Below are 20,845 nucleotides of genomic sequence, written 5' to 3' on the forward strand. Positions count from 1 at the left end.
ACACACACGCACACCCACGCACACACACACACACCCACACACATCTATGTATACTACCAGTTTGGTTGATTATGTATCTAAATATTTCCGTACACGACCAATGCTGTACAGCCAAGAGTTAAATTCTGTAACTACGTCTAGTTAAAAATAACATCCAAATACCCTGCATTGCAATATTTAAAATTAACAACTCTTTCTCTCAACCCCAATTCCTCTAAAAGTCATATCAGCTTGTTTAGACTCAGGAAACCACTACAGCATATGGTTGTCTAAAGAATCCAATGTGTGTCTAACATGATGTCTGATCTACAGGATGTCTGGTCTTCTAAAGAATCCAATGGTGTTTAACTATCCAGTTCGTTCGTTCGTTTCTGGAGTTTAACGTCCACTTCCACCAAGGGTGATATCGTAGACAACTATTTCCTAAGAAACTTGCCAGGGGAAATAGGCTTGATCCAGCATTTTTGGGTAAGACATAGTGTCTTTGTAGGGAAGCGCCAAAGGTATATTTGATCAAAAAGGAGAAGCTCCGGGTGTAAGAAAAGAAAGAATGGATGGCGAGCAATAGCAGTCTGGTCCGCTTTGCATAATGCTAAGATCTTAGGTGTGGTAGGTAAGTTTAGGTTTGACTGACGGCCAGACTCTAGGGTTTGCCGACTGTACGATCCAGGTTCAGGGATGTGGTAAGCTAAAATTAGGTTTGACTGTCAGTCAGGCCCTAGGGCCCGCCGCCTGTCCGACCTACGTTCAGGGATGTGGTAAGGTAAAGTTAGGGTTGACTGTCAGCCGGGCCCTAGGGCCCGCCGTGTGTCCAACCCAGGTCCCGGGATGCGGTTTGGGATTATTTAGGTTTGGGATTATTCTAGCCCTCACCCCCTATCTTATAGATGCTTAGCCCTAATTGATTTACCTCATAGACTGATAACAGCTCAGTCGGAGCAGAACAGTAGGACGTTAAACCCCATTTCATTTCATTTCTGATAACAGCTTAATTCCAAATATGGAATAGATATGCACCATACCCTGGATATTACCTAATTTGACAACACATATGATATATGTTTTATAACAAAAAAGAATGTAAATGACCAACATGTGTATTAATCTATAGCGCAGTTAACGTATCAAAATAACCAGCATATTTTCTATATTATGGATATGAACTTAGAATCATTAATTTGTACAGATAGCGGTATTGTTTCTGCCATCATATATATCCGTTCCTTGTCTATGAATTTAAAAACTATTTCGCAACGACAATATTGTAACAAGGAACAGTTCCATTGCTTCCAAAACATTTTATGGCTATCACTCGTCTGTAAAATGCGCCGAAGAAATAACTGAATTATGGCGTTTCGGTGATCCTGCCCATTTGTCTCGCTTTGTCGCAACAAAACTAACCATATCACCTAACCCACTCAATCAGTAGACCATTTAAGTTACCACAACCATAGAGACTTGATTCGCATCGAACGATGAATGAATGTATACTGTTTTATTGAATAATCAAAAGTTTAATTGAATGATTTTTCTGTGGCTGTTTTTGATTATTATGCATTGGTTTAACGTAGACATAGCCCGCTTGTTGATCGTCTATTGGTCATTTAATTGTATGTTATGGTACTCTCAAGCGTTATATGATGACATAGATCAGCATCGCTTTTCTTGACGTTGCAAAGAAAGGGGGAGGCGAGAGATGGGGGGGGGGAAGATCCGCTCAACTCAAATTAGGTCATTTCGGGACTAACATGCTTCAGCTTTACTTCAGTAAATTTGCCCCACCCCAACACCCACAAAGAATGGCTGGAAGCAAAACAATATCTACACAGCTTTGACATTTCTAGCTTAAAATATCCATATATCCACATTCAATTCAATTTTGTTACACGACTCATAAAATACTCATCTCTGTACAATTGAGATTAAAAACCATATCAAAACAATATGTGCTAACGTTGTCGAATTTAAAGAATCGCCCAGTAAAATAAATATTTGTCTATTTACAGGTAGACAAATTATTACGTGTTAATATAAATAAGCAATCACTGTTGACTGTTTCAGTTTATCTGTGGTTTCATTGTTTAATACATATTTTCTCATTGTTTAATACATATTTTCTTAAAACGATCAGGCGATCACGTGGCTAAGTAGGTAAGACGCTGGCTCGCTAGCCTGGAGGTTGGGTGTTCGATCCCTGCATTGGCCGAGAAAGTTCATTCAGATTTTCCGGCGTGGTTTCCCCTTGTCAGCAATGCAGGATGGAGGGCCTGACAAGCACAGCTGGCTAGTCGTTCGGATAGGACGTGGCGTTTACGTAAAAGATCCCTTGGCAGTTGGAATTCGATATAAGAGTAGGCCGTAGCGCCGCTGCCCGGGCAAAATTTCCTTCATAGCACACTGCATGGCGTATGCCCGTCTTCATTAGCCCAGGTTAGGAGCAGAACAGTAGGACGTTATCCATTTATAACGATCACTATTAACGTTTACTTTCTAGTCATGCCGGAAGTCGCGATGGTTAAGTCGCGATGGTTAAGTATGGCGCTAGCTCGTTGACCTACAGGTTCGATTCCGATGTTGGTCAAACCTCCATGGCGTTTTCCAGATCGGTTTGGCCCGTCAGTGATGCAAGACAGTTGGCCTGGAACAGTATCTTGTCGTTCGGATGAAACGAAAAACCGAGGTCCCATGTACACATTGACATGCATTAAAACGTAAAGTAACCCTGGCAGTTGTAATTCTAAATGAGACTATATCCGTCTTTATTAGCCTTGATTGAGTAGAAAAGTAGGACGTTAAACATAATTTAATGATTTAATGACGTCACTATTTTGTCTAAATAACAATCTAATGCTAGGTTCCCACTGTCACAATTCGTGCTACGATTGAAATCGTGGTTTTAATCGTAGATTAATCGTAGTTGTTATTTACAGGTTTCTGAGTCCAATTCTGCTACATAGATTTTTAGCTTGTAGCACATTCCGAAAGTCGGCACTGAGTCATAGCCATGTGGCATATTATCCAACGATGAGAATTCCTCATCCGAGATGACCACTGAGTTGATATCGATTTTCCTGGTAAGGAAAAGCCTACTCACTCAGTCTCCTGGCATGAAGGCAAATAGAGCGTAAAGGCAGCTTGGGGCTTGCGTAAATAAGCGTGGCAAGATATTGACACGCGCCCATCATGCTCTTGCCACGAACGCACCAAGCGCGTACTACGCCTAGTGCGCTCCAGTCAAGACGCTCATGGCCAGACTTTGGCTACGAGAACCGTGTTCCCACCATGCTCTCGGGGTTAGCCGTCAGACCGGGATACGTTCTCACCACACTTCCGTGCCGTGCCTACCAGGCGTAAGCCGCTCTCTCGCCACGCCTATAGAGACTGTTTCATGCTTACCCACCCCCCATTCACTTTCAAACCAGATAATATCCAAAAGTCAAGTAATAAAGAACATTTGTTAGTTTTCGTGGTGTTTCCTCTTTGGATGCTAGACTGGGGCTGATGGACGAGGCTCAGTGCCTTCTGTATAACTGCCCAAGCAGCGCGTGGAAGGAGTAGTTGAGAGGAATGCTGTTGCGTCGGAAAAACAAACCGGTAATATAGTTTATTTTTCCAACGCAACAGCATTCCTCTAAACGACCCCTTCCACACGCAGCTTGGGGGTCAGTGGATAATATAATCAATGCCGCGAAGGTTTCTTATAGCAAGTATTCCTGTATTATTATTTCATTTGCAGTCCTTGTTTTTTTTAATTTTTATACCGCTTTATATTTAAGATCACACATTTATTTTTTAATTAACTTTTCTCACATTTTAACCATCGTTAATTTTGTATCTATAACTGACAGACAACATAAACTCGATGGCGCTACCAAGTCTTAAAATCAGACTGGATTCCAAATACTACAACGCGATCGACCACGTAAATGTGCACTTTTCCTGGAACATCGATATTAGCTCATTGGACAACTCGGATAAGGAATTTCCATAGTTAGATAATGTACCTAGTGGGTAAACACGACACTGGCTTCCTGGAACATGCTACAAGCTTATACATAACAAAATTGCATTCAGAAACCATCATTTCACGCAGTTGTAAAGTGCATAAATCGAATCTATACGCCCCCGAAAACATATACTTAATCAAAATCAGCGCATCGTCCCATTTTCCAGCCACAAATGGCAGCCATATTAGCAATATGTTAAATGCGTGAACATGTGATCATTTTAAACAGTTGTAAAAGGCAGAAATGAAATTTGCGCCCCGAAAACATATATATTGACACCAACGAAGACTACTTAATCAATATCCTCACATCGTCCCATTTTCCCACGAAAAATGGTCGCCATCTTGGAAATATGCAAAATGGATGAACATGTGATCATTTTACACAGTTGTAACCGGTAGAAGAAATGGAATCAGTACCCCTGAAAAAATATATATTGACACCAAACACTACTATTTAATCAAAATCAGCCAAAAATGGTCACCATCTTGGAATTGTGTTAATTAAGTGGTGGAAAAAAAATCTGAAATATAGTTACGTCCCCTGACAATACTAATACATTGCCAAATCACAGTTGATACGTCGATTACATCTTAAGGTAAAAATAAAAAAAAAGAGTTGGAATATTATTGCAAAATGGCTACCCTCAAATAATGGCCTTCTATACTATGAAGAGATACTCGGACAAAATGTCAACCTTGTTTTTTTTTGTCATCAAACATCAAAACCTTCAAAATAACGCTTATTCCATGAATTATGTAACAAACCCAATCGGACTAAACATACATGGTTTAAATACGTTTGTACATTAGATACATTAGAGACTTTTGGCAAGCGGAATTTATCCCATCCATATGGAAAAGTGATGCGTTGCGTTAATAGAGACTTTTGGTAAATCCCTGGTCCGTATCGCGTATCCGTATAGAATTTGCGTGTAACGTCATCAATCTGGGTGTATTTCTCATACGTGTTATGGCACAAGGATACGGCAGCAAGTATCTACAGATTTCATACGGAAAAGGCCCGTATGAAATTGTCGTGTCTTTTTAGCGTGATTTTTGCTACTTTTAGACGCTGAAATGTTGTATCATAGTGTTTTTATGAATCTATATGTATCCAAAAACACGAAGGTGTATATTTGATGTGATTTTAACCATGATAAATACCGTAATTTAATCATTATTTTTGATGGGTTTTTCTCAGAATTTTCATACTTTTCCTGTCTGTCTGTCTGCATGCTGGTTGATCTGCGTGCTAAAGTTAGGGGGGGGGGGAACCTTCCAAATCTGTAAATGATTTTATTCTATCGCATTAGTGAAACCAAAACTTTCTGTCGAGTCTAAGTCTTTTTAATAAGATTCGATCGACCAATTTCTTTTTTAATAGCTCAACGACCTTCGTGCTACATCAATCCCTCCGGGAAATTGTAGACTAGGCACTTGGCTATATAGTACTGATGGTATCTTAGAAGATACATGTCATTATGCTGTAATAGAACTAAGCACAGCTCTGCGACGCGAAAATCTGGCAAATCTCTAAAACTACATTGACGCAACGTATACGATACGGATACGTGATACGGATAGGGAAAAGTCAGCTTACCAAAAGTCTCTATTATTTGTGTGGTAGCGTGTCGCTGTGTCCCCTTGCTTTCTTTTCCGATTTAAAATTGTGTGTGACTCCGATTGACCTTTTCCCCCTTGTCAGTGTTGCAGGACGGAGGGCCTGACAAGGACAGCTGTCTAGTCATTCGGATGAGACGAAAAACCGAGGTCCCGTGTACACATTGGCGTGCACGTAAAAGATCCCTTGACAGTTGGAATTCGATATAAGAGTAGGCCGTAGTGCCGCTGTCCGGGCAAAATTTCCCTCATAGCACACTGTATGGTGTATGCCCGTCTTCATTAGCCCAGTTCGGAGCAAAACAGTAGGACGTTAAACCCCATTTCATTTCATTTCATTTCATTTCCGATTGACCTTTCATATTGTGAAGTAGAGCATGGAGGACATGTAATTTTACCAAAACACAGATAAATGCATATACTAATTTTTAAAATTTATTCGAATAAACGTTTCTAAATACATCAACTAAAAATATTGTATAAACAAAGCAATAAGAAGACAAAGGCACTACCAATGCAGAAAGACATAGCGTAAACATGGTGATAAAATGAAGACCTACAAAGGCTGGTGATTATATAGAACCACTAAGGCAGGAAGGTATAGTGCAAATAGACTAATTAAATGAATATTTTCACGTAATAGGAGATTAAAGCACCACTAAGGCAGGAAGGTATAGTGTAAACAGGCTAATTAGAATGAAAAACTACATGTGATAGGAGATTAAAGCATGACTAAGGGCTGAAGACATAGCGTAAACATTCTGATTAGATGAAAAACTAGTGTAATCTGACTAATTAGATGAATAACTTCTAAAAGCAAGGTTGTTTTTTCTTGTCATATAATTTCTCGGACTTCTTAATTTAACAATGGCAAAGTTGTTTGTGAATTGGGGAAGCGACCGCAGTAGACATCCAGTAAGTAGTGTTAGAACGTTGCCATATCTGTAATATAAAGTTATTTCGATATCACAAAATATAAATACAGAAATATCCCTGATAAAAATGATCGAATTCGTTGGTTGAATAGCCAAATGCGAGCATTGTAGGTTTAAACCATGTTGTGTGCTATTCATGGTTTCGATCTCTGAGTTGTATATAACAAGTCCTATGGTCGCAGATCGGGGTGCTCCGGATTTCTCCCAATTTAAAATACGTCTGGGCAGAAGCGAGTAATTGAAATACAAATATTATTTTAGTGTTAGTCCCAAAATGACCTGGTAATTGCTATACCGAGGTTAAACCCCATTTGTCTCACTACAACTCTGAAATTGGAGAGAGAGAAATGTGGTTTAACGTCGATCCACTCGACACAAACTAGGTCATTTCGGGACTAACATGGTGCAATTTTATTTCAATAATTCGCTTGCGCATGGGGGTCTTTAGCAGTTGGGGGAAACCGGAGGACCCAGAGAAAACCCACGAAGTTGGACAGGCGACTCTACTCCTTGCCAAGTACAATCGGGGAATCGAAACGACGCAATGACAGACCGCGCTACGTGTACGCGCTAACCATTCGGGCATCCAGCCCCCCGCTCTCAAATTGGACAATAGTAGACGTTAGCATCTAAGGGCATTGGGAAGCCACGATAGCGCTAGTGAACTAAATAGCGCTAGTGGGTTCGATCCCGATGGCGGCCTAGGACGCTCCCCAGAATTTTCCATCATGGTTGTTATCCTTGTCAGGCCCTCCGTCCTGCAGCACTGACGGCGTGGTTCCACCTTGTCAGTGATGCAGGACGGAGGATCTGACAAGGACAGTTGTCTAGTCGTTTGGATGGGACGAAAAACCGAGGTCGCGTCTTCACATTGACATGCACGTAAAAGACCCCTAGACAGTTGGAATTCGATGTAAGAGTATGCCGTTGTCCTGGCAAAATGTCCCTCATAGTACACTGTATGGTGTATGTCCGTCTTCATTAGCCCAGTTCGGAGCAGAACAATAGGACGTTAAACTCCATTTCATTTCATTTCATTTTTTTTGTCCCATGTCAGTTGTGGTGGAGGAGGGGGGTGATTGGTGGTGGCAAGGGACCGTGTCTAGTTGTTGGGACGGGACAAAATAGAGGACCCGTGTACTCATTTGTATGCACGTAAAAGAACCATTGTCAGTTGGAATTCGGTCATGGTCATGGTCATCATCAATACTTTAAACAGAAACACGCTTACCATTTAGTTGTTTGGCACGAAAATTTGATCACTGAAGACCACACCATTGTTACTGACAGACACACCATATGAATAGCTTACTCCAGGTAGAATGCTTCTTGTGTATACAACCTCAGGACAGACTACTTCGTCATCGCTTACATATATACCAGAAACTGTTCTCTCGGCAACAAGACTCTTTGTTCCAATTACTGTCTGAATGGAAAATGAAGGGCTATATAATACATACATTACCGTGATTATGTTACCAATTGGTATTATGCTTGGTGGATATTAGTGTTCGGACATTAACAGCATTTATCAGCGTCCTGTCATTTAGAGGGGCATGTGTTGATTTTAAGCTAAATTTCAAAGTTGGAGGCCATCAATCCGCCGAAGCTTCCCCTTATCAGTTGAGTTTGGCGTGGAACGGGGCAAGGAACGGTGTCTATAGTCGTTCACATTGGACGAAAAATTAAAGTAACTAGTGTACATAGGCTTGTACACAATAATAGTAAGTCAGCACGCTACAGCTGTAGCAGATACGACGATAACACTCCATTTCATTTCATTGAAGGCCATCAACATTTCCTTGAAGAGTCGATTACCGAGTCAAATGAACAAGGCCTACATGTATCGGCTCTGTCGAGGCTTTATCTAATCAAAAATAAGACATGCAGTACCTACTGGTTTGTCACTTTATCTGACCGACTTCACAATTATTTTGAAAAAAAAAGGTGAAAGTGCATTTGGCATTTTTATCATCCGAGAAACATTGATTCAGACGCTCAGTGACCAATAACTTTACACCTTTTATAGCGCACGAAAAAGGTTAAACCAGCCGATTTACATGGTTGAAATTTATTCCGCGAATAAACTGAATAACTTACTTTTTCAATTCTTATTTTGCAAACAAGTGTAACTGACTCAACAAATTCGCCACCAAAAAGGTGAACCCGATTACAGGTGCCAATTGTGGAATTACATTCGTTAGCACTTGACTCGTAAACTATCGTCGGTGGCGTATTGAGCGATACTGAACAATCCAGACTTCCATATCCTTTATCACAGGTACACACTCCTAAAAAATGAAATAAAATCTTGAATACTGTTGTGACTATTAATAATCTAAAAGGAAAATATCTGTGCAGCTTACGTGTGGCCAGGTCGTCTAACGCGTCTAATAGTCCAGAAACTAATAGTCTGGGAGCAGCACTTCAAAGCACTCCCATGGGGCTAAACAATTAGGACATAGGTTAAATAGCTAAAACTTTCTGGAAGGAATGATATCCATGACTGAATTGAATATTTCACAAATCTAACCACAATTTTCGGGACTGAATTGAATATTTCACAAATCTAACCACAATTTTCGGGACTTCCCCGAAGTCAGACAACACCCAACATCTTATCACGAAGCAAATAATATGGTCATCAGTAACATGGCTGAACCTCAACAGAAACAGGGATCCATAATAATGTTGGAACATTCCTCAAGACAGATCGTCCTAAATTCCACATGACCCCGCCCTAAAAATGTGACTTATCAATGAGAATATCAATTACATGTCTGAAACTTAACATAAATATGGACCAGTTCATGGACAATGTATTTTTGGAAAATGTAACCATAATTGTTGGGGCTTTTATGAAGTCAAGCTATGTGAAATCCTCAAATGAAAAATTGTATAAGGTATTGCAGAAAGAGTGTCATACCATGCCGAACCAAATTCACAACACACAACACCAGTTGTAGTTAAATGAATAGAACGAGGACTGGCTTAAAATGTCTAAGTCTATCTTTGAAAGACCTGTACAGAGTCGATGGTTTCCATTTATTTATCGACAAAAAATTTATTTGCTAACGATGTTGCAAGGTTTGGCTACCGACCAGGAAGACATTTTCTTTAGCCACCATAAATAAGTCATTCGCAGCTGACATAAGTCATTCAAGATAATCAATCAGCCTTGGAAAACTAAAAGCCTCAAGCCGTCATCCTTCCAACAGAAGGAACCGACTTGGTTTTTTTGGGGTGCTAACGACTCTGAATGCTTCTATTTTTTAGACTGACTTTTGGATACTGGCTGAAAGTGATGAATCCAGGGCTCATCCATGGTTAGAAATAGTATCATGATTTGCTTCATAACGGTACGGATTGGCACGGCACATCTTTTTCTGATCCACAGTTAAAAGTTTTTGTCATTCCTAAGTCGTTGGGTATAATGTGCTCAACCCTCTCATGAGAGATGCCCAAAATACTGACAATATGTCGAATGGTCAATCGTCGATCAACCGTCACAATGTCGTGCATCCAGGTAATGTTTTCGTGAATGGTTGCGTTCCTGGACGCGAGTCATCGTCAAGGGTCTCTCTGCCACCCCTAAATTCCTCAGCCGACTTCTTTACTATGGCAAAGGAAGGGGCATCATCCCCATAAGTGGAGACCATGTCGGCATGTATCTGTGTTGGGGTTAGTCCTTTCACTTGCTGGTATGTACTTGATTACTGTTCTACAGCCCTCCTTCCATCAAATGCTTTAAGAGCCGCTATCGTAGTGCAAACGTTAGCATAAAAATGTAGTTTTATTTTGCCATCTTTAATTTCAATTTCAATTTGAATATGTGCTTGTGAAGCATTAATAATAACCCGGTGTCCTTACATGACATCCTTATCTATATGGTTCAGTAGCACATGCAGCTTCACCACGCCAGGATGACGGGTTCCAGACTGAGTCGCCTCCCTTCTCTGAACAAGGGACAACTGTTGTTACTCATTGTGTAATGCCTCTTCTAGTTCTTACAATTTATGTACAGGGGGACGTACTGCCTATTTCTTTCCGACGAATATTACCGAATACAGCCACCCTGCGCTTCTGACAATCTACTTTGCAATATATATTCGATATTGAAAAAATGGGTTTTAAGGACCCTCTAAATACACCATATTTAGGCTGGTGTGCATACCCATCTTCCGTGCCAGATCATTACAGCCACTCATGAATGATCAGTCATCTGTATTGAAGATCATTAGTATTACTTACAATTGAAATTAATTAAGACACAATTTGCTTCATTTTGTCAAACTCTTTTTAGGTGCATATATACCACACGGTAGTTCTGAAATGCTACCGGACAGAGGGTATGTCGTTAGCAATGGTGGGCTCGCAAAAATACATATTTGTGACTGACAGAAATTACGAATATATACACGAATGCCAGTTAAAAGTTTGAATTAAAAATGTGTAATATGGACTTATTATTGCAACAACAATGCAGTGGCCGAATAACGGAAAAGATCAGTGAGCTCATCTTCATGCATAAAGGGAAAAATCTTAGCAATTTCTTGTCGCAGGGGGAATACAACGGATAATACCTCTGCGAATAGCGAAAGGATTCATGTTTAAACGAATTAATATTTCGTTATAACGAATTAGTATTTCGTTTGATTGAAATAATTATATAGGAGTGGAATCGTGCACGAAAAAAATTATATAAGAGTGGAATCGTGCCCTTAAGGGGCTCCGTACTAACCTCAACAGTACATGTAATTACTAATAGTTATTAGAAATTTGTATATGGTCTCACCTCCATTACAGTTGCCGTGTTGGGAACATTCTAAAGGACAGGCTACTTGTTTAATTTCATCAAAGAAGGATGGTATGGCGATTGTCGGAGGAGGCAAAGCCGTCTCGCGAATAGAACTTCTTCCCCATGCAAAATTTTTCACCGGCTTAGCTGTAGATGGTCCCGGAGGCAGTGTTACGGTTCTTTGTCTTTGATATATGGGATTGTAACTTATTTCATGAAAACATGACGTTTTTACAGTTTCTACCGCAACCTTAGCAAAACTATCGTCTCCTATCAACTGAAAGTAAAAAAATTCATGATCAATTATGTAAAGGATTATTATGAATGTTTGCATTTGCTATATATGACCAATCTTTTCGAGTCTTTATGCTTGGGTTAGATTTAAAGGGCCAATCCCGATAATATTTTGGAGAATAAAACAGCTTAATTTTGTGTTAAGAGCCGTTAAAATCCTCTACCTTAGGGCCGAGCAACTAACTCAATATACATAATACATTTTCAAACAACTTAAACCTGCCAGTCTTCATCTGGAAATGGAGACTGGTGTCCCAAGCTGTATTATACAGTGTCTGGATAAAAACAGATTATTACTTTATAAAAATAATGTGTAGGTGAAATTTACCTTTCGTCATCAAGTAAGTACAGCACATGGGTCATTCATTGTATAGACCTCTAAAGGAACGGGAATCGTTTATCAGGTCACCCAACAAAAAAATTGACCCGAAATCTTAAAAGGGTTACGTGTCCGGATAAGCAGTTTTGACGTTCACGCCCAAACGACTTAATATTTTGAGCTGAAACTTTGCGACAAGGTAAATACACCATTCCTCTATATTTTGGCGCTTAAATATTATACGTACTCAGACTTTTATTTTTGAGACAGGGTTCAAATCGGGATAGTCCCTTTAAAGGACAATGTTGGTGTATAACATACGTAATAAAACAGTATAAACACTTTCTAAACACTTAAAACAGGAATCTTTGCTACGGTAGATGGGTAACGAAATTTGCAGAAACGGAAAGTGACGCCAAACAAAAAGGAAAAAATGATTTATCGTTATATGTAACTGACTGAAGTAGTGAACGGTAACAGATACACGGCATCATTCAGCTCACTGATAATTCCTTTGAAGTCGAAAAGTTGTTATTATCAGATTGTGAGATGATATCTGTTCGAATCTACAAGATTTGGCTGTCAGGAGGTAAGAGAACGCGAGAGAAATAGAAAAGTCCGTTCATGACCTTGTTTTTATTAATATGCTTCTTACACATTATAAGCGATAATTATAGTTTATTTCAGAAGTTATATTATCATTTTTTTACAAATCGCAATTTGGTATGCGCTCTAAAACGGCAATTTATCAAATACTGCATTCATATTAATTCTCGCCCGACCAAATAAAAGTTCATGCAATAAAGGTTCGATGAAAAATTATGTCTTTTTGAGTAAAAAATGTGAAATTCGCTTGTATCCAATAACTGCAGACCAGACATATGTATTTTTTTATCGCCCAAAGGGGATCACGTAGCTAAGTGGGTAAGACGCTGTCCGTGATCTAAGTATGTCCATTCCAAATTAAGAATAATAATCGGTGGTCTTGTTCCACATTGTATTGTTAGAGTTATCTGCAGTTGTTTTTGTATTACCTCAAATAATGGTTGAATAATAAAGTCAAGATTGCTTGAAAGAGAGCCGTGTCAAAATGAACCATCGCATCCAAAGTCCAATACCCTACAGACGCTGGCTCGCTAGCCTGAAGGTCGGGTGGTCGATCCCTGCATTGGCCGAGAAAGTTCACCCAGATTTTCCGGCGTGGTTTCCCCTTGTCAGTGATGCAGGATGGAGGGCCTGACAAGGACAGCTGTCTAGTTGTTCGGATGGGACGAAAACCGAGGTCCCGTGTACACATTGGCGTGCACGTAAAAGATCCCTTGGCAGTTGGAATTCGATATAAGAGTAGGCCGTAGCGCCGCTGATCGGGCAAAATTTCCCTCATAGCACACTGTATGGTGTATGCCCAGGTTAGGAGCAGAACAGTAGGACGTTAAACCCTATTTCATTTTATCGCCAAATAATACATTCTACAGTAGATATCGCATGTTTGATCAATTTTATAATCCACGAAATTAAATTAAACAGGAACCACTTTTTTTATTTAAAAAGAACAGATCATTTTTTATTTAATTGACCTTGATGGAAACAATGGGTCAATAGAAATGACTTTGCAATGGTTGAATTGATGTCAGAAAATGATGTATCACTACGCCGTATTGTGATCAGGTTCAGTAAAAGTGAAATCTATAGCAAAGAATTATATTTATTTATATGTGCATGTAAGAGAGGATTGGGTGATAAATAAATCTCGTTTTTCTTACTTTATCGACTTGTGTTGATATTTTTTTTATATCAAAAAAGACGAGTAGATTTTATATATATATATATACAAAAGTAAAACAGATCCTGTTAGGTATGCAAACTCCTTGTGATGTGCTTTGTTAAGAGTAAGTGTATCCTACCCTGTTCACAGCGCTGACCACTATAATTAGACGTTGATTTCAGAAGTCGGACCTACTACCCATCCGGCATACTAAATTTTCTCTGAAAGATCACATCCACGAAAAAGATAATTTCAAAGGGGCTTAAAATGTGCAAATCAGGCCTGAAATTCAATCTGGATAGGCTACAAGTTTGCAATTATTATACGCCTACATTTTCATGTGGATTTGTATTGTTGTTGCCACTGTCCATCCTTGTGCCCGTGTGTCCTTTCATATTGTGTTTGTGGACACTCTACAGGTCACAATTTTTATCCGATTTTAACGAAACTTGAAATATAAATATAGGTGTATCTCCCAAAGACCTCGTTGTTTTTCGAAATTAACACAACTTTTGTCCCCTTTAGAAAACCGTTTAGACATATCACCATCACCGTTGGTTAAGTTCGAATTTCGTGAAAATCGGACCGAAACTGACGGACAAAATGGCCGCTCCTTGTACACATGTAATAGCAAGGTTGTAGACCCTATAGAAGTCTCAATTGTTTTCCGATTTTGATGAAACTTGAAATGTATGTTTAAAACCCAAAGATCTCGGTTCGGAACGTAACTGTGAGGATTATGTCCCCTGATCGTTTCAAAAATCACGTTTTTAGCTTGTAGACTCTCTATAAGTCACAATTTTTATCTGATTTAAAAAAATCTGTTACACACTAATGGTGGTTGAGTTCGAATCTCGTGAAAATCGGACTGAAACTGATTGAATAAATGGCTGCTACTTAAACGCAAATATTGCAAAAGTATGTAATACCAAGGTTGTGGACCCACTAGATGTCAGAGCTTTTATCCGATCTTGATGAAACTTAAAATATACGTGTGTATCCAAACGATCTCTGTTCCGTTTGATATTCGTGCATATCGGACCATATCTTCCTGGATTATAACATTTTTTTAGCATGTTATCTGTCAATCTCTTGCAAAATGTGGGAAAGCTGTTTTTTGTTGCAAAGGAATAAAATCGCGTTCATACAGTTGCCCGCAGAATTACTATTTGTTATCTACGTGGTGTAACATATGTAGAATTATAATACACGTGACTTTCTGTTATGAAATAATATCTTCAAACAGATGTCCTCTCACAGTCTTATATAACAACTTTTCGTTTTGAAAGGAATTCTCAGTGAGCTAAATGATGCCGTGTAACGGTTATCGGTCTCTACTTAAGTCAGTTATTCATAAGGATAACCCGTGTTTTCCATTTTTTGCGTCTCTTCCGGTTTCTACAACTCTTCTTTACGCATCTGCCGTAGCACAGATCTATGTGTATAACCAGTTCTATCATATTTAATATTGGCTGACACCAACATTGTCCTTTAATACGAAAACAGAGAAGAGTGTCGCGCACATGATATCATATGCTTTCACTTTAATGAACACGCTCTAATATAGGATATTTGTCAAGTGGCAAGTCCAACTGCACTGGTTACTCGATGTAAACAGATGTTTATAATTATAAACGTATTTGTCAATTTAAAAGAGCTAACGAAACTTGTAAACCGACCAAGATGGTTTTTTTAGGACACATGAAGGGCATATTGAAGGGGTATTAGCTAAGATTAGATACAGAACTGACAGTTCGCGCTTTAATAGTTAAAAAATAAATAGTGAAGACAGAATAGCTTCACGCTAAACCGATATTAGAGATCCAATTTGGGGCTAGTCTCGAACGTCATTACTATGATAATAAACAAAAGCTTAATTATCCATTTTTACGTTAAATAATAATAGTAACAACTAGATCTGCCAGGCAAATATGAAAGATTTCATATTCGTCGTTTACATCCTGTCACATGTCATGGATTTTATCAATAATTTTAAAATGAAACAAAGTATAATTAAAATCCATGAAAGATATAAGGAGAAACATTTCAATCAGGGTGAAATTCATGGACTTATTTTAGTAATTATTTCACGAATACAGTTCGAGTTATAAATGGGCAATTATTACTTTAATTTATGTCTGCTCTTTTTCTGCATTTTTGGTCTAGAATCGGAGAAAAGGGATCAAATTTGCAATTTCAAAACAGTTTTGTTTAATACTGATGATATTATAGTGGAGGGATAGGGAGTGTACAGCGTCTTTCTGCAAAGCAATCATTTTGCCAGAATTGATATTTTGACCCCAGCCAAATACGGTCCCAATGTGCCTATGAAGATATGAACCAGCGGAATGTTGACCAAAAAGCTATACCCTGTTGTGTTACAGCAATTTAACATTGAGGTCAATGGGCAAATAATTGCTAGCCTGATACCTCTTATCGCTGGAATTGGATTGATCTCCGTAATTGTTCTTATATGTCTTATAAATCATCAGGACTAAGGAAAGTGTCTCGTAAACAACTTTTTCGGCACGCAAATTCGAAAATTTTAAAAGCTATCTATTATGTCCTAAGCCAATTAATTCTAAAATAGAGTACTAATTGACGAAATATGTCTGTATACGTTAAATATTTCCACTACATGACCCAGTTTGTGTCGAATGAACGTTAAACCCCATTTCTCTTGTTTAAGGACGCTACGGCCAGAATTTTACGTAACGGAATCTGGCAAGTTTGTCTTAGTCAAATGAATTATTGTACAGATTGCAAAATACATATGATTAGAAAACAATTCTAACAGTTCCCGGCGCGAAATTCCATTTGGGATTCAATACTTTGCCCTACCTTAATGTCTCGAACACAGTTGTTAAGCGCCTCTTGTGTTCCGGCAGCTCCACTTTTCTCACAGATCTGAACAGTTTTTGACTTATTTAATAAACCTTTACAGTGATCTGTAGCCAATTTCTCTGTCCATCCATTTCTCCAAGTAGGATTAGTAGTCTGAAAAATAGGCGTATGTGTTAAAATAACGGCACGACAAGGCCACCAACCCGGGTGGATTGATTGAATTTAAATGTGCCTTTATTTAAGTATTGATCCTGTCTTTAAATGAGCAGTAAGTGCACAACACTGTTTAATTTTTTCTAAAACGTTTGTAGAATATCTGTAAAGGGTCTCAGCGATACTTTCGAAAAATGGTACACATTTTAGTGTACACTAAATTGACTAATTACTTTAGAGTGGATACCTTAACCTTCACTCAACATTTAACATGCATCTAGTCACTGATTCAGTAGTTACCTATATTTGAGGTACGTCTGACTAATGTAGTGTGTTAATTTATATCACATTTTGTATAACATATGTTTAACTCTTGTCGTGTATATGTTCAAATATTTATAGTTTCATTATTATTAAGATCGTAAGTAGGAGAGGGATACTTGGTTTAAACAGAGACGAAATACGGACTATTACATTCATTTGTTAAAAAACCCAGTTCGACGTTTCTATAATTTTTACACTACGTTCATTGCATGTGAGTTTATATTTATGTCGCCTAATAATGCATTAAGTATATATATATTTATTTTATAAATAATATTATGACGTTAAATAGTTTACTACACGTATACACATAATATATTACTTTGCATTCAGTTAGTAATTAATGTATACTATTCAAAAAAAGTAGGGTATATTTGATTTTTAAGTGTTATTAAAGTCACCTAATGAAACTGACGAAGAAACAAATGACAAAATGAAATGAAGTTCACATTCCTCGATTTATTCCAAATGATCGTTAGACTAAGTAAGGCACAGACTGACCATTATAAGGGTAAAATGATACCCGGGGTCAAACAGCAAAGTTACCACAGCATCACAACCAAGTCAGTAACGGGTAAATCCTCCTCTGTTTGCCAAACAAGCATTGATCCGACGTGGCATACTCCTAATGAGACGTCTAAGGTCATTTTGGTCCAGATTGTCCGATTCCTGTTGCAACGCAGCAGCAAGTTCTTGGACATTGGCAGGACGTTGTTGACGTTGACGTAACCTCTGTCCAAGCATGTCCCAGACATGCTCGATGGGGGAGAGGTCGGGACTCAGTGATGGCCAAGGTAATGTGGTGATGTTCTGTTGTTGGAGGTAACCTGTAACGATCCTGGCCCTGTGACATCTTGCGTTGTCATCCTGGAAGATGAAACGGCGGCCATGACGTCGTGCGAACGGCACAACATGGACTGCCAAGATGTTGTCCCGGTAGTACTGGTCTGTAACACGCCCTGCAACAACATGTAAAGCCGTTCTTCCAGCAACAGTGATGCCTCCCCACACCATAACAGAACCACCCTCAAATCGATCATGTCTGATGACGTTAACGTCTTGGAAGCGCTCGTTTCGACGACGCCACACCCTCCTACGTCTGTCCAAAAAATCAACAGTGAACCTTGACTCATCTGAAAACATCACATTGCTCCAGCGTCGATTATCCCAGTGTTGACGATCCCTACACCAACGACGTCTTGCCTGAATGTGATGATCTCTCAAACAAGGGATCACGCGAGGACGTCGGGCGCGAAGGTGACCCCTATACAGTCGATTCCGAATCGTCTGGCCACTCACTCTCACACCAGTGTCTGTTTGAAGACGAGCGCTGATCTGATTTGCTGTGATGACACGATTTCTCAAGGCCAAGGTACGGATAAATCGATCCTGGGCTTGAGTTGTCGCCCTTGGTCGACCTGAGCGTGGTCTGTCCTGTACAGATTGTGTATCACGGTATCTGGACCATAGCCTGCTTATGACAGACTGAGAAACATTCATCGTCCGCGCCACAACCGCCTGTGTTGTGCCGATCTGTAGCATGCCAAGGGCACGTAACCTTTCATTTTGGGTAAGCCGACGCATATCAAAATTTGTTTTCTGGTCACTAAAACAATTAAACTGATGTTTCCACCCTGGAATGCAATGCCACAATGACTGTAACATTCAAAGTCAGAGTCGTGCAAATCTTGGGTTGGACCCCCATGATGATCCCAAGCATCACCTGCATTCCATGCGGTAGCTATTGGTGCGTTTGGGCGTCACATGTAACTGGAAATGTTTCTTCTGTTAGGTTCTATAGTGACTTTTTTCGTAGTCATTAGCATATTTTAGTATTATGCCCCCAAAATCAAATATCCCCTACTTTTTTTGAATAGTATATGTTTCTTTTTGCATCTGTTCGAAACGAGCAATACATAAAGTGTCACGAGATCAGAGAAAGCGAGACAAATAGGATTTAATATTTTACTTATCTACATTGACTTTGCTAATGGAGACGACCATATACCATGTAGTATGCTATGAGTGAAATTTTGCCCTGTGCTACGACCTACTCTTATTTGCAATCCCAAAGCTCAGACAAGCCAACGTTCACAAGAGTCACAGGGTTTTCGTCCTTCGCCATTGACAGGGGAAAATCGCCATTGACAAGGGAAAATTACGTCGGAAAGTACAGATGAATTTTCTAGGCCAAAACAGTGATCGAAACCAGGAGTTCGTTAGTGAGTCAGGTCCATGCTATAAGAAAAAAAATCCGTGAGGAATGCATTATTCTATTTTAATGGATTAAAGCTAGTGTTCTTGGTTCATTAGTCGAATATTCTCATATTGTTTGATAACAACATCAGACAACATGACATGTTATTACATCATTGTGTCCAAGCTTGATACAAATTATTGTAGACATCAATCGTTGTTGTTTACAATTGGCTAACACCTATAAACCAATAGATTGAGAAGAGCCACGCGAAGCGTGGAAATACGCATACACACCAACCATGTCTCGACAACCGCTTATCCGAAAGGAAAACTTGAATATTGACCAAACATGATAAGGAGAGTATCCTTCAGGAACTCCGACCTTTATCGTGTTCACAAGCTTGAAATAAATCTGTTAAATACTCTATCATGTAGAATTTAGCACAGGGTACGTCCTCTCATGAATGAATGATTCATACCAAAATTTGTTCACAACGTAGTCACTATCATGTTGACAAGGCTTTTGCCAAGGTGACAGCTCCGGAATGGTAAGTCGCGGAAGGCTGATGCCCCCCCCCCCCTGGATACAATGCTTCTGTTTTTGGCAAGGGGGTGGTGGTGGTGGTGGTGGTGGGGGGTAACACTAGATATCAATTCCGATAGGGTTCGTCCTGTAATGGCGACAATGCTTCACATCAAATTTGAAAACAATATAGCAAAATGGGAATGGTGATTGGATGTCACGCTGGGTATCAGTAGGGCTCGCCCCCCCCCCACCCATGAGTCCATGACCCCAATGCTTCCCACCAAGTTTAAAAGGAATCAATTAAAAACCATAATGTTTAACATTAAATTTGAAAAGAATCATTTAAAAAAACGGTAGCGTTTACAAGGCTTTTTGAAAAGGATGAATAACTCCGCGTTCATAAGGTTTTTATTAAAGGGGGCATAACTGGTGCGGAAGGTCGTGGTGGAACTCGGAATATCGATTATGTTTGATACACCAAGTATGGAAAGAATATGTTATAAACTGTATCCTATATTTCGGCACAAGTGGGCCGGGGGATATTGAGGGTGGTGGTGGGGGGTAACGCCGGAATCTCATGACCGCAATTCTTCAAACCGCATTTGAAAGATAGCCACGCAAAGCGTGGAATACATCCGCCCACCAGCTTTGTCCCATCTGCAGAATATTCGAAAATTGTCCAGCTAATTTTAAAGAAATCCTTTAAAAACTAAAGTATCTATGGCGTTCACAAGGGTTTTGGCAAAGTGGTAATAACTCCGGAATGGATAGTCGCAGAACATTGAATATTACTCAGGTTTATCCTCTAGTGGAAGCGTCATCGAACGATGAAAGTCAATAGGCTTAATCCACTCATGTTTCCCACCAAATTTGAAAAAAAACCCACCTGAAGCCTCTATCACGTTCACAGGGTTTTCAGATAAGGGGTGACAACCCCGTTTCAACCCTGTAGGATCTATCGTGTTCACAAAGGTTTCGGTATGGGGACGGAGTGGGGGGGGGGCTCCGGAATAGAAATCCCTACCATACTGAAAACCTCTCATGATCTCGAGAGAGAGA

At 39.5% G+C, this 20,845-nt stretch overlaps 1 protein-coding gene across 1 annotated transcript in view; it reads right to left on the minus strand.

Annotated features, from left to right (window-relative positions):
• Positions 1 to 6,050: 6,050 nt before the first annotated feature.
• The window catches only part of LOC126831703 (uncharacterized), a 37,386-nt gene continuing 22,591 nt past the window's right edge, over positions 6,051 to 20,845 (minus strand). The window contains exons 10-14 of the mRNA XM_056103103.1: positions 16,582 to 16,737; positions 11,360 to 11,639; positions 8,665 to 8,855; positions 7,796 to 7,990; positions 6,051 to 6,571 (exon numbers count right to left, since the gene is read on the minus strand). Of these exons, the coding sequence (XP_055959078.1) occupies positions 7,799 to 7,990; positions 8,665 to 8,855; positions 11,360 to 11,639; positions 16,582 to 16,737 (819 nt within the window). The 3' untranslated portion in view covers positions 6,051 to 6,571; positions 7,796 to 7,798. The remainder of the gene's footprint in view (positions 6,572 to 7,795; positions 7,991 to 8,664; positions 8,856 to 11,359; positions 11,640 to 16,581; positions 16,738 to 20,845) is intronic.

Source organism: Patella vulgata, chromosome 9 (assembly GCF_932274485.2).
Source record: "Patella vulgata chromosome 9, xgPatVulg1.2, whole genome shotgun sequence".
Taxonomy (NCBI): Eukaryota; Metazoa; Mollusca; class Gastropoda; family Patellidae; genus Patella; species Patella vulgata.